Here is a 12,663-nt window from a genome sequence, read left to right on the forward strand (position 1 = left end):
ATGAGAAGGAAACGGACGAAAAAGAGGGAGGAGAGAGACTGAAAGAGAGAGCGCGAGAGAGAGAGCGTGTGTAAGAGAGAGAGGGAGAGGGAGAGAAAGCATTGTGCTTCCCCACTCATTCTTACCACTCCTTGAGGGAAGAAAGGGAGGAGAGGCGCAGGAGGAGCTCGCTGGATCTGGAGGAGCAGGGCAACTGCCCGTGAGCGTACAGCGGCCGCAGGATTACCCCCGTCCTGCCCTCACCGGGGGGGGAGAGGGGAGGAGAGGGGGGGGGGCAGCGTCCACAGCATGCGTCCTGGCGGATCTGTCTCTCTCCCGGATCGAGCCAGAGGGCAGCTCTGCTCCAGCGTGGGGCGGGAGGGGTACCTGCAGCTTTTCGGAGTCGAGGACCGCTGTCCATCCGTCCCCCGCCCCGCCCCGCCCCGCCGAATCGGCCTCCGCGCGCCTGCGAGGAGGATGTGAGGCGGAGAGAGGGGGCGTAGCCAAGCGAGGAAGAGCGGGAGGATGAAGAGGGGCGCCGAGTTCTCCGTCTTCCAGGGCGGGAGCCCCACCAGGAGGACGGCCCCGCCCCCCGCCAACCTGAACCTCCGAAAGCAGAAGTCGCTGACCGACCTGGCCCTGCAGGGCGAGCGGGGCGAGCGGGGCGAGGGGGGCCCGCGCTGGGGGAGCCCCAAAAAGCCAGCGAGGGAGGGGCCGGAGCCGGCCGAGCCGGGGGGGGGGGCAGGGGGCCCCGGGTCCGGTCGCTCTCGCTGTCCCTCTCCAGGGCGCTGTCCCTGTCGGAACACTCTCTCCCCCCTCCCAGGGGGCCGAGCCCCCGCCCCGCGTCCTGGCGGCAGGGGGGCGCTGGCGGCGGCGAAGAGGGGGGTGCCGAGCGCGGGGGCGGAGCCAGGACGGGGTACGAGGCACGGCCCCCGCCCCCCAGGGTCAGGCGCTGGCCGAACGAGGAAGAGGAGGATGAAGAGGAGGAAGAAGGGGGCGGGTGCGGGCGTGAGGGCGCCGCCCACTTGGACCAGGAAGTGATTCTCACCATGCTGGGGGACCTGCAGCAGGCCCTGTACCCCCACCCTCGCCGTAAGTAGCACCAGACCCCCCCCCGCTCCGCTTCCCCAGAGGCACCGACCGCACCACCGAGCAGAGAGCAGCGGGCTCTGGCACCCCACACAGTCCCGGTGAATCTGAGCAGAGCTTTTACCAGAGCAGTATCTTCTCATCCCGTTTCTCAGGATCTTTGATCCTCAGTGCGTATCTTCTGCTCGCCTGTCTGAGTGACGCGTGCGGACGATCGTTCTCCCGCTCGGGCGCAGGCTGTTCTTTGCGACTGCGTTCGCTAGCCTGGCTGCGCCTCAGGTTTTTGATGCTGTGCTGCGCAGGTTCGAGCAGCGCTCCGGCGCAGTGCTGTGCGGCAGTGCTGGAAGCTGTGCGGCAGTGCAGAAAGCACCTGCGCGGGTGATTAGGCTGCGCTAGATGACGGGGGGTTCCTCCTGAGCGCGACCGTGCTGCCGTTAGCAGCGCTAGCTAGCCGCCGCGAGGAATGGACGCAGTGCTCTGGAACGAGCTGGAAAAGAGCGCGTTGGCTCAGCGTGTTTTAGAGTGCGTGTGTGCGCATCGGAGAAGCAGTGCCTTCTGCCAGTTACAGGAGCGGGTGTGTGTGTGTGTGTGTGTGCGTGTGCGTGTGTGTGATTGTTTGTGTGGGTGTGGGTGTTTGTGTCTGTGTCTGTGTCTGTGTGTGTGTGTGTGTGTGTGTGTGTGTGTGTGTGTGTGTGTGTGTGCGTGCGTGCGTGCGTGCATCTGTGTGTGTGTGCGGGTGTGGGTGAGCGTGTGTGTGTGTGTTTGTGCGTGTGCGTGTGTGTGTGTGTGTGTCTGTGCGTTTGTGTACAGCGAGAGCGATCGCCGTACTCTCTCCAGGAACAGGAGCGGAGTCTTCACATGCATTATTAAACCAGTAAAGAGAGATATATCAGGCGCTTGATGAGCTGCTGCTGGTGTTAATCGGTGTCAGTGAGACTGAATGCACACAGAACCTGTGGATCGCACTGGCTGCAGTCACAGGAGCGTGGGGCTCAGATTGCTCTCAAACGCTGTCTCCTGTTGCTGTCATTTCTGGAATTCCTTATTTCTCTTGCACAGAAAAATCCATTAAATAAATCAGCATCTGTGTAGCCAATCTTTTTTTTATTTTTTTCATTTATTCAGTTGGCTGACTGCCAAATAGATACATGCTAGGTATTTTTCAGATTTTTTTTTGGTATGTCCAGGTTGCTTGCAGCACAATACATGAATATTATTACACATTCATGTGAAGGATGTTTAAACCAGCAATATGTTATCTGCTGTGAATTCAAAGATGTTCTTGGTGAGAGAGACACTTTTTTATGGTTCATCACTTTTATTCCCTTTTTTGTATGTATTTATTTATTATATTTATTTTAAAATGTCTGGGAGACTAATGATGAAGGTCCACACGGTCAGCTCCCTGCATTCAGATTATAATAGTGTATGCATCAAATATAGAATCTGATTTTTTCGATGTTATACCTTTGTCATTGTTAAGTCTATAACAAGACTGTAAAAGAGAATTCCGGAAGAAAACTGGTGCACTCTGTGTGGTGTGTTCAGAGCAGGGATTGGAACCAGAAGGGTATTGAGTGTGGCCCTCATACCTGGCTGGCTTCATCTGAAGTCAGGCTGTTTAAATGAATGAAATTGAATGTACTGAGTAATGTGGGTTAATGGACGCTGGTTGTGGTTTTATGAGCTGAATGAGGGTGGATGGTTAATGAATTGCAGTGTGTGTGTGGGAGCGGCTGGCGTCCTGCAGGGGGCACCAGCGCGTTCGTATCCTGGCCTGTCGATTCTGCCCTTTTATTGCCAGACCGGCTCTGTCTGGGTCCTTCTCCGGGGGGACGCCTGTCAGCTTGAGTTCCTCCTCCTGCTCTAAGCCCTCTGTGGCCTCCGGCAGGCTGGCCCCAGCTGTGATCCGCATGTCTGCACACAGGCAAATCTAAGGACACCCTGCGCTCTTCTCTGAAAATAGACAACGCCCAGCTTATTCTATATCTTTAATGTGTTTATGGAATTTGGTATTGTCTATGTTAAAATGGAATGTTGATGTGAATTAGCTCAGGGAAGTTTGGTGTCAATGCGACAAGACAAGTCAATAATTTAGGGGAAAAAATCTTAGCATGTCCATCAAAGCTCTTTCCCCGAATCTTCTTGTTTGGCTGGCTTTGCAACGGTCTTATTAAAATCTTCGTTTTTACATGAGATCATGTAAACCATCATCGGCACCTCTTCCTTTTGTGTCATTCAGCCCTCTTAACGAGGGCTCATTTCACAAGGGAAGCAGGGTTCCTAACGCAGCGCTCCTGATGGAGCTCCTGGCAGGTCCGGCACGGCAGTCCTGATATAGCTCCAGGTCAGGCATGGCAGTCCAGGCTGAGGAGACATCCGGCTCTCCTGCGGCACTGAAATACAAACCCGCCGCTTATCCACATCATTTTTATCCCTGTCCAGAGAGCCCGGCGTAATGCTCCGGCTAAACCGGTGCTTAATTTTTACGAGGCTCTGGGCTCTACTCACACACTCGCACGCGCACACACACACACACGCACACATACACACACTCACACACACGCTGAGAGGCAACTCTTAAGCCGCTTTTCCACCGCATGGTACCGACTTGACTCGCCTCTACTTGACTTTTTTGGTTTTCCAACGGGCAAAAGTTGTGGATAGTACCTGGTACTTTTTTTGGTATCACCTCCGTCGAGGTTCCAGGCGAGCTGAGGCGATACCAAAAGGTGAGGTGAAAACAGTGCAGACCACTGATTGGTCAGAGCAACGAGTTTCATGTGGCGTCGCTAATGACGACCAGCTACACTATCTGCAGTGGAAAACGAAGTACCTGGTACCAAAAGCGAGTAGAGTAGAGTTGAGTAGAGTCGAGCCGGTACCATGCGGTGGAAAAGCAGCTTAAGTCGCCGCAAAAGAGCAGCAGTACGCGGTTCGAGCAGGCCGAGGCCTCACCTCGGGCCTGCTTCCCCCGCGGCGAGCGCAGATTTCCCAGGTGCCCCTCTGCCCGCTGGTTTAAAAAAAAATATCGCTGCGCTTCACTCCGGCTATTGCTTTTGCGAGGTCATTATCAGGATTGATCGGGGCGGTGATGATTGGTTGTTGTTGCTATTTATTATTTCCATGGCCCTAAGCCAAACTGATTTTCATAAACTGCCTTTTTAAAAAAAAATATACTGAAGTGATTCATGTTAGGATCTGTGCTCAAGGTTACTGTGGTACAGTGGTGCCCTCTTGCATTACATTACAATACGTTATTACAAGACGCTTTTATCCAGAGCGACTTGGACATCTTTTTACATAAAATGTAAACGGCTGGATTATATACTGAAGCAATGGAGGTTAAGTACCTTGCTCAAGGGTACAATGACAGTGTCCACCCTGGGAATCGAACCTACAACCGTTAGGTTACAGCACCAGCTCCTAACCCATTACACTACACTGCCCCTCCCAGTATGTAAGCACACAGTATTTTAGTATTGTTTTTACTTGGCCACTGTGCCACCCTTTAAACTCTTCCATGGTGAGTGGGCTGGTCAGCGTGAGACCCAGCCTGTCCGGGCTGGACGGCACCCCCCCCCCGCAGCTGTGAGCACTGGAACCCGTGTTTTTGGGGAAGGCCTCAGATGGACCGCTCTCTTGCGGGGCGGGGCGCATCGTGCCTGATCGGGGGTTCTCTCGGTCTTCCCTCCTCCAGGAGAGGACCCGGAGGCGCGGCGGATGCGGACGGTGAGGAACATCGCCGACCTGCGGCAGAACCTGGAGGAGACCATGTCCAGCCTGCGGGGCACGCAGGTCAGCCACAGGTGAGCGGGCGAGCGAGCGGACAGTCTGAGGTGAGCGAGAGACAGGGCAACAGGTGAGTGAGTGGTCAGCCACAGGTGATTGAGCAGTCAGTCACAGGTGAGGTGTTCAAGTGAGCGGTAGGTCAGAGGTGAGCGAGCGGTGAGTTACTAACTATTCCACTGCACTGGGCATCGACCAAAGCAAACACAACCACAGCGGTGTGTAGAACATTAGCTAGAACATCTTAGACATTTTTAGCTCGCTAGCTAAACTTTGGCATTTGTAGCTAGCTTGCTAGCTAAACTTTGGCATTTGTAGCTAGCTCGCTAGCTAAACTTTGTCATTTGTAGCTAGCTAGCTTAAACTGCATTCACTTTAGAAAATTTTCCTGGTTCATACTGTAGGTCATTGTTTCTTTACCGTTTCTTGTTTTCAGATTAAATAGCTGGCTAGCCTGCTAACAGCGCAAAGACCTTGAATGTAGTTTTCTAAGCAATGTGTGACATTTAAAAGTGATTTTTACCCTTTTTTTCCTTGACAAAGCTGTCTGTCATCCCTTTGTGTCCTCTGTACGAAAGGTAGTCCTTGACTTGACTCTCGCCTGTACGTGGTATGATAGAGTATTACCTGCGGAACAGTAATAACTTGCGTAAGTGCATTCAATGCAATCTCACGCAGTGCCTGGACGAAGCAAACGTCTGGATAATTTCGGTTGGTCCCTAAGTTCAAAGCAATACACAGACTTTTCTGTTAACTATAGAGAAGCTGTTCACTGTAAAAGAAAACTCAGGCCATCATTCAGTCTGCACACTTCTATTGTGCAATTAAGATAGCAGTTAGAAACGTGTGTTGGGATGTTGGCTTTATTCAAAACGCAGTTTCTCACTTCCTCTCTAAATCAGGGCTAATTGGTTACCTGAGGGCCAGGCATGAAAGATGACTTTTGTTTCAAACAGTCTTAGTTTTTTGAGCCCAATAACTAACATTAATTTACTCATAAATTAAATTAAATTAAATTAAAGTAAATATTTCTCAGAGGTTCAGAGCCTTTAGCTGTCATTTTTTTATTTATATCATGCATATTGTTAACAAATTAAAATTTCATAAATGATCAAGCTAATTAAGTCATTTAAAACAGTTTACGGCACAGTTAGAAATTCAAATTCCAAAACAAATCAACCCTTTTTGTGAACTCTTGCTCCAAAGCAAACACGCATTGTTTTCCTCCCAAACACAAATACCGTGCTGAATATCAAGGGAAATTAAGTGTTCCGTGCCCTTCAGTAGGAGCAGAGATTGAACAGTGGCAAACCCGCTGGCTCTTAAAGGAATTTATATGTAATCAGCAAATCCCTGACAGTGCAGACAGAGTACCAACGCACTGCAATTTCAGTGACTGAAGGCAGAAGTTCGATCTTCGCTCTGCGTTAAACTGAAGTTTAATATCTACACATATATTGTGTAAACCAGGACTGCCCAGCCCTGCTCCTGGGGATCTACTGTCCTGTAGGTTTCCACTCCAACCCTAACAAAGCACACCTCACTCAACAGCTAGAGCAGGGCTGCCCAACCCTGTTCCTGGAGATCTACCATCCTGCAGGTTTTCATTTCCACCATAATTTGGCACACCTGACTACTAATTAGCAGCTCAACGAGACCTCTAGCTGTTGAATGAGGTGTGCTTTATTAGGGTCGATAGTTTATAAACCTACAGGACAGTAGATCTCCAGGAACAGGATTGGTCAGCTCTGGTGTCCACTGTATAGAGATTAAATATAATGGCTTAATGACCATCCAATAAGGATGCTGATTTTTCAAATGTATTAAATTGCTAAGTATACTATACATTTTACATGTGAGCAATGTTGTTTATTACCAATGTAACACTAAGTGTTCTGCTTGAACCTGAAATTGATTGTCATTATTTTTAGACTACATTAGGCACTCCGTGTAGTGTGTCTATTTAATTTATGTTTAATCGTAAAATTATACGCGCTCCCTAAAGGTGTGAGCATTATTCTTTCTTGTGCGATCGGTATTATGGCTTTGGGATGCTCGATTTTCTAAACCCTCCTCGTTGCTCTGTGCGGTGGCAGGTGCTTGATGGTGACATTTTGGCCCTGCCCTTAATGGAATGTGTGATTCCTAATCTCGCTTGTTTGCCCCACGTTGTCACCGTGGTGTCAGGAGACCGTCACCACCGAGCCTCCCAACCCCCCCCCCCCCCCCCCCCCCCCCAGGGGAATCAGCCGCTCAGCAGAGACCAGACAGCGATCCGGGCGGGGGGGGGGGGCACCCCTCTTCCCTCTCCCCAAACCCACATTTTCACAGGGATTTCTGTCTCTCTCCGGGATGAAATTGCTATTGATTGATGTGTGGTTCAGGGAAAAAAAAAAAAAAAAAAAAGGACGAAGGACAAGAAAAAAAAAGAAAAAAAAAACATTGCCGCTAAAGGGATTTGTGTGATCTTCAAAGGCACCTTGCTGTGGCAAAAACATTTTAAAAACGTTAAATAAATAAATAAATAAATAGACGAATGAACGAACGAGACACGCGTGAAATGAGAGGCAGGTCTCTGGGCGGACCGGCGGGATTTAGCCGCGCGCGGCGGCGCTCGAAGCCTTGACGGCTTCTGCCCGCGTCGTCCGTGAGCGCGGCGTTTCACACTTTCATTTACGGCCGAAAGGAATAATAATAATAACGACTCGCGAGCCGCTGAGAGGGGATTGGCTGAACCTCCGACGGACCGTTCGCTCCGACGCGCGTTTCTCGCGTGTTCGTTTCCTTGTTATTTAACGTCATGTGGACGTGACAGCAGGCCTACACTGGCACGGCTCAAACAATTACCTTTCCTTGAAGTGGAATGGATTTTTCTGTGGTCCACTCCCCTCTCTCTCTCTCTCTCACTCTCACTCTTTCTCTCTGTCCCTCTCTTTCTCTGCATGTGCTCAACGCCTCACCACAGCTGCCTGCGTCCACAGAGAAGAACGGTCCAACGTGACCGTATCCATCGGAGAAACTTTAGCGAGTTCAGGGTCTGCGTGACAGTTCCACGGTTACGCTTCTCAGTGCAGAGGCGTCATTATTAACGCGGGCGTCGCTACGCGCGCGTTCGGCGATGAGCCGCGGCGACTTGGCGCGAACGACGAGGCGGACGTCCTTGTGCTCCTTCTCAAATATCGCCAGCGCCTCTTTCATCTTGGCTATTGATTTCTCCGCTCGTGAGCGAGGTCGAAATCTCCCCGCTATTATTCTTGCGGAGTGATGAAACGCATTATACTCTGCTGCATTCCCGCTTCCCCCTCATTGGCTTGCGGGTTGCCAGGATACAATCTGGAGTGTAAGCAGGCGGCTATAAGAAACCTAAGAGGACTGTCGCGCGCCATCTGGAGCGATATGAGGAATGTTGATGCGGACCCGTCGCCTCCCGCTGTAGCTGGTGCAGATGGATATGACACGCTGAACACCTGGGAGTTTCGGAGATATTGAGGGGCGTGTCCGTGGGGAAATGAAACTCGGGGAAAGGTTATGGTTGGCCGCGTGTGCATTTACGGGTCGGGAATGTGGGGATCTTTGATCTGGTGGGTGTTTGTTATCTCTGAGGACTCCCTTTTTGGCTGTCGTCTTCAAATGCGTACCTGCGTACCGTAGTTCATGTCACTTTTGAGTGATTGAGTGCCAGACACCTTTCTGAACTGCAAACCAAAAAGGAACTACCATTAAAAGGGATTATTTCATTGGATAATCACAATGTCTTTCATGATGTCTTTCTCTATACACTACGGCCTTAAGGGGGCACCATACGTGTTCACAAAATTGACTTATGAACACTGTTGCAAATGCTGTCACTTGGCCTGCGCAAAATTAGATTGAGTTTGCACTTGCACAAAAAAGCTTATTCCAGACAAACAAACGGAAACGCCAAAGCAGACAGGTGATGTTAAACAGCTCATCCATTAGTTAAGCACAAGCTGTAACATCCAAGGATGCTTAAAAGTCAAGTATAAAAGTGTTTAACAGTCCCTGTTGCCTGTAATTATGGCCAGCATGGAAGGGTCCTTTGTGACTTTAAGGGATGGATATAGGACTGCGTTTTGGCAGGGGTTTCAGAGGCCAAACTTCTAAACTTGCTGATGTTTCACAAGCAACTGCTTTTAAGTTGACGTCAACGTCAAATTTTGAGGGAAAAGCATTATCAGCAAAGGCGAACCGCTGGCAGAGTCAAACGCCCCTGGAACAACGTCCTTGCGTCCAATCGAAAGGCAGGGTAAAACAAGGATACGATCGCAGATCAGCCAACGACAGATTTAAACCTTTAAAATACAAAATTTTCTCTCCGGCAGTAGTGTTCACAGCAAGCCAGACAGCCGTCGTGTGGCGTTGGCGCTGACAGGGTTCGAGGATGGCCCGCGCCCCGTCTCCTCTGTCTCCGTGAGTCGCACCGCGGTCACGCGGCGGTCACGTCGCGGTCAGACCGTCTCGCCGCGCCGTCGTCGCTAATCGCGCGTGTCGGGGGGGCGGGGAGTGTGAACGCGCCTGTGCCCTGAGAGCCGCCGTCAACGTGTCAGCGGTGGCGCTCGCTAAACGCCGGCGGCCGTCCGACAGGGCACCCGGTGACAGGGCGCTAGGCAACTGACGCTAGGCAACTGACGGACATGCTCGCGCTCCGCCTCGCCCCGCCATCGTCGTTGCCGCCACGTCTTGCAAAAGCACCGCGGTCCTGCTGGGCAGGAAACAACAGATCTGCGGTCGTCCGCCCGCTCCGATCGCCTCAGTGCTCCTCCTGTGAAAGATAATCCTCAGTGTTTGCCCGAAAACGATCACCGACCATTAGTGTTTAAATGGGCAGTCATTAATTTTTGATTTAACACAGGAGTTTCAAAATAATTTGAAAATACTCTCTCACATCTAACTGCATTTACGGGAGTGTTAAAGTCTTTGGAAGCTCGGGGACAATTCTTAATTTGAGTTTTACAAGTATTACCCCCCATTACAAAGTACTCTTAATGTCCAAAGGCTTAGCAATAACTGATATGTGTGAGAGATCTAGAGATATTTTGTTGCATCATCTGCATTGTCACTGTTCTGAGACTAATCATAACCGTAATGTCTGTCTGTCTAAATATTTGCTGGTGGTTGCAGCTGTAAAATTCCCTTGACGTCTTTGTCAGGAAATAGCTGCAATGTGCTGCCACTAGAGGGAGTTGAGGGAGGGGGCCGCAGCGTGCGTGAGAGAGCCAGCGCTCATCTCCCTGTGGCTGATGGGAAGTGAAGTCTTTCTGCACACCTGCTGCCTGGTTGCAGTCAGCGATGGACTCTGTCATTATACAGCAGTCCTCCATTCCCAATCCATTCCAACTCGCTAGCCTGGAAACAACATGGCACTCTGAAAAGGTCAAGCCGTGTGGGCGAACAAGAACAGCAACGATTTTCTTCCCGTTCACTTGCAAGGATATTAAACAGATGGGATGTGCTCTCGCATGGCTCTGCCAGCATCACTGATCTCCCTGCTAAACAATCACTGCCTGCTGTAGAACTCTGAAGATTTGCATTTGGTTCTCTTCATTGGAGAGAAGACTCTGATGCAAAAAGACTGATGCATAACTTGTTCTTTGACATCACGTCGGATAATTTTTCATGTGGCATTCATGTTTCATTAACTAGTGTTATAGTAGACGAGCAGTATCGCAAGATGTCAGAGCAGATAAATGCATTAATAAATATTGTACAACGCTGGATTGCAAAGCGTCCATCGCAGACACATTGTAACCATAGAATAGGCAAGCTGACAACACTCGTATGATGATGCTTGTCATGGGTATGTATAACAGCTGGCTCTATTGCTTCCTGCTCCAGGACATTTTACTCTTCGTGTCTTAATTCTCTCAAACAGGGTTCATGTCGCTGTGGCTGTGCTTCTTGGTACTCTGTCAGCAGAGCAGACAGCCAATCATGTGTGTGTGTTTGATCCCTTCCAATCACAACCTGGGAGACCAGGGCTGTCAGAATGTCTGATGCCAGCCCCCTCTCCCCCCTCCTCTGCCCCCCCCTCAGCACCTTGGAGACGACCTTTGACAGCACGGTGACCACGGAGGTGAACGGGCGTGGCCTCCCCGCGCTGGGCAGCCGCTCCTGGCGCCTGGGCCAGTCCCCCAGCCCCCGCCTGCAGGCTGGCGACGCCCCCTCCCTGCCAGGCGGGTACCCCCAGCCCCGGGCCGGTGGTGGCGGAGGCGGGGGTGGCGGCGGCGGAGGGGGGGGCGGGGGTGCGGGCGCCAGCCGGTACGCGGACCCCTCCCGCCTCGTGTACAACGCCCCCCTGCGGCGGGGCGCGGCCGGGGTGGGGCCCAGGGGGGCGGAGCTTGGAGAAAAGGGAGGAGCCGAGGGAGGTCCCGAGGCGGAGGTGGGCGGGTACATGAGCGACGGGGACATCCTGGGGAAGAACGCGAGGCCCGATGACATCAGCAGCGGGTAAGAGACAGATTTAGGGCTCTTTAACTCTGGTATGCAGCATATACCATGTAATATGGATTATAACCAAAAGGTTGCAGGATTTTAGACTTAAGTAAGGTATTTATTTTGAATGGCGTCTGTAAATATCAAACTGTATAAATGTATTTCTTAGAAAAAATCTAGCTTCTGTAAGTCACATGAGAGGTATCTGCAGCAAACATTATTTATGCATAAACTTACGCACTGTAAATACAGAGATACATATCTCACTGCCACCTCTGAAAGATCCTCCTGTATCATTTGCTCAGTTGATTTTATTAGCACAGTGGTAACCAACCCAGTTCCTGGAGATCTACCTTCCTCTAGGTTTTCATTTCAACCCTAATTTAGCACACCTGATTCTACTACTACTGATTCTTCTATTAGCAGCTCAATGAGATCTCTAGCTGTTGAATGAGGTGCTTTGTTTGGGTTGGAGTGAAAACCTACGGGATGGTGTATCTCCTGAATCCATTTACCATACTCGTCTGCATTTTTGCACATGATAATTTTAACGAATTAATAATATATTCGTTAAAATATGAATTGTACTTATAAAGCCTCTTTTCAGATGGAACCCTTCTCACTCCTGAGAACCAGCAATTTACTGTTTTCGCATCCACTCATGACAGCCCGCCATGCTATTGAAACAAATTATAACATTAAGGGGACCACTCAACCCCCCTGCTGTAAAAGGCCATGCAAACTTCTCATTTCTCTCCATTTCACACGCCCTTGAAATATAGTTTGATCTCAGAGACGCAGGCAGTGCACGAACTAAGATGTATTTCCCCGCGCGTGGTGCTTCACGACCGTATTCAGGACTGAAATGGCTTTTTTGGACGGGCTTGCAGAATGAGCAGAGAAGTGCACGCTGGGGACAGGAAGGTAAATAGAAACGGTGCGCGCTGCTGCGTGCGGTGTACGCATCGCGGCCTCCGCTCGATCTGCCCGGCCTTCCCATCGCGGCCTCCGCTCGATCTGCCCGGCCTTCCCATCGCGGCCTCCGCTCGATCGGCCCGGCCTCGCCGTTCCCCGGGCCTCCCGACGAGGAGACGGACGGAGTGCGAATGAGAATCTGTGTGCGCCGTCACGTTCCTCCAGAGAATGAGAGAGAATGGCGGCTTCAGGCATCACCGAGTCGCGTGTGCACTGACTGCCCGACTGCCATAGAGCCAACTACCGTAAACCCTGGAGTACGAGCCTCACTCTGATGTCCCTGTCCTAACGCTGATGAATCCCTGGCTCTCTCCATAGAGCCAACTACCATAAACCGTGGAGTACGAGCCTCACTCTGATGTCCCTGTCCTAACACTG

At 51.1% G+C, this 12,663-nt stretch overlaps 1 protein-coding gene across 1 annotated transcript in view; it reads left to right on the top strand.

The window, feature by feature from the left end:
• nav3 (neuron navigator 3) overlaps window positions 1-12,663 on the top strand; it is a 277,510-nt gene that overhangs the window by 215,913 nt on the left and 48,934 nt on the right. The window contains exons 13-14 of the mRNA XM_035426721.1: window positions 4,769-4,877; window positions 10,912-11,325. Of these exons, the coding sequence (XP_035282612.1) occupies window positions 4,769-4,877; window positions 10,912-11,325 (523 nt within the window). The remainder of the gene's footprint in view (window positions 1-4,768; window positions 4,878-10,911; window positions 11,326-12,663) is intronic.

The sequence above is a fragment of the Anguilla anguilla genome, chromosome 7, assembly GCF_013347855.1.
Source record: "Anguilla anguilla isolate fAngAng1 chromosome 7, fAngAng1.pri, whole genome shotgun sequence".
In the NCBI taxonomy this organism is placed as follows: Eukaryota; Metazoa; Chordata; class Actinopteri; order Anguilliformes; family Anguillidae; genus Anguilla; species Anguilla anguilla.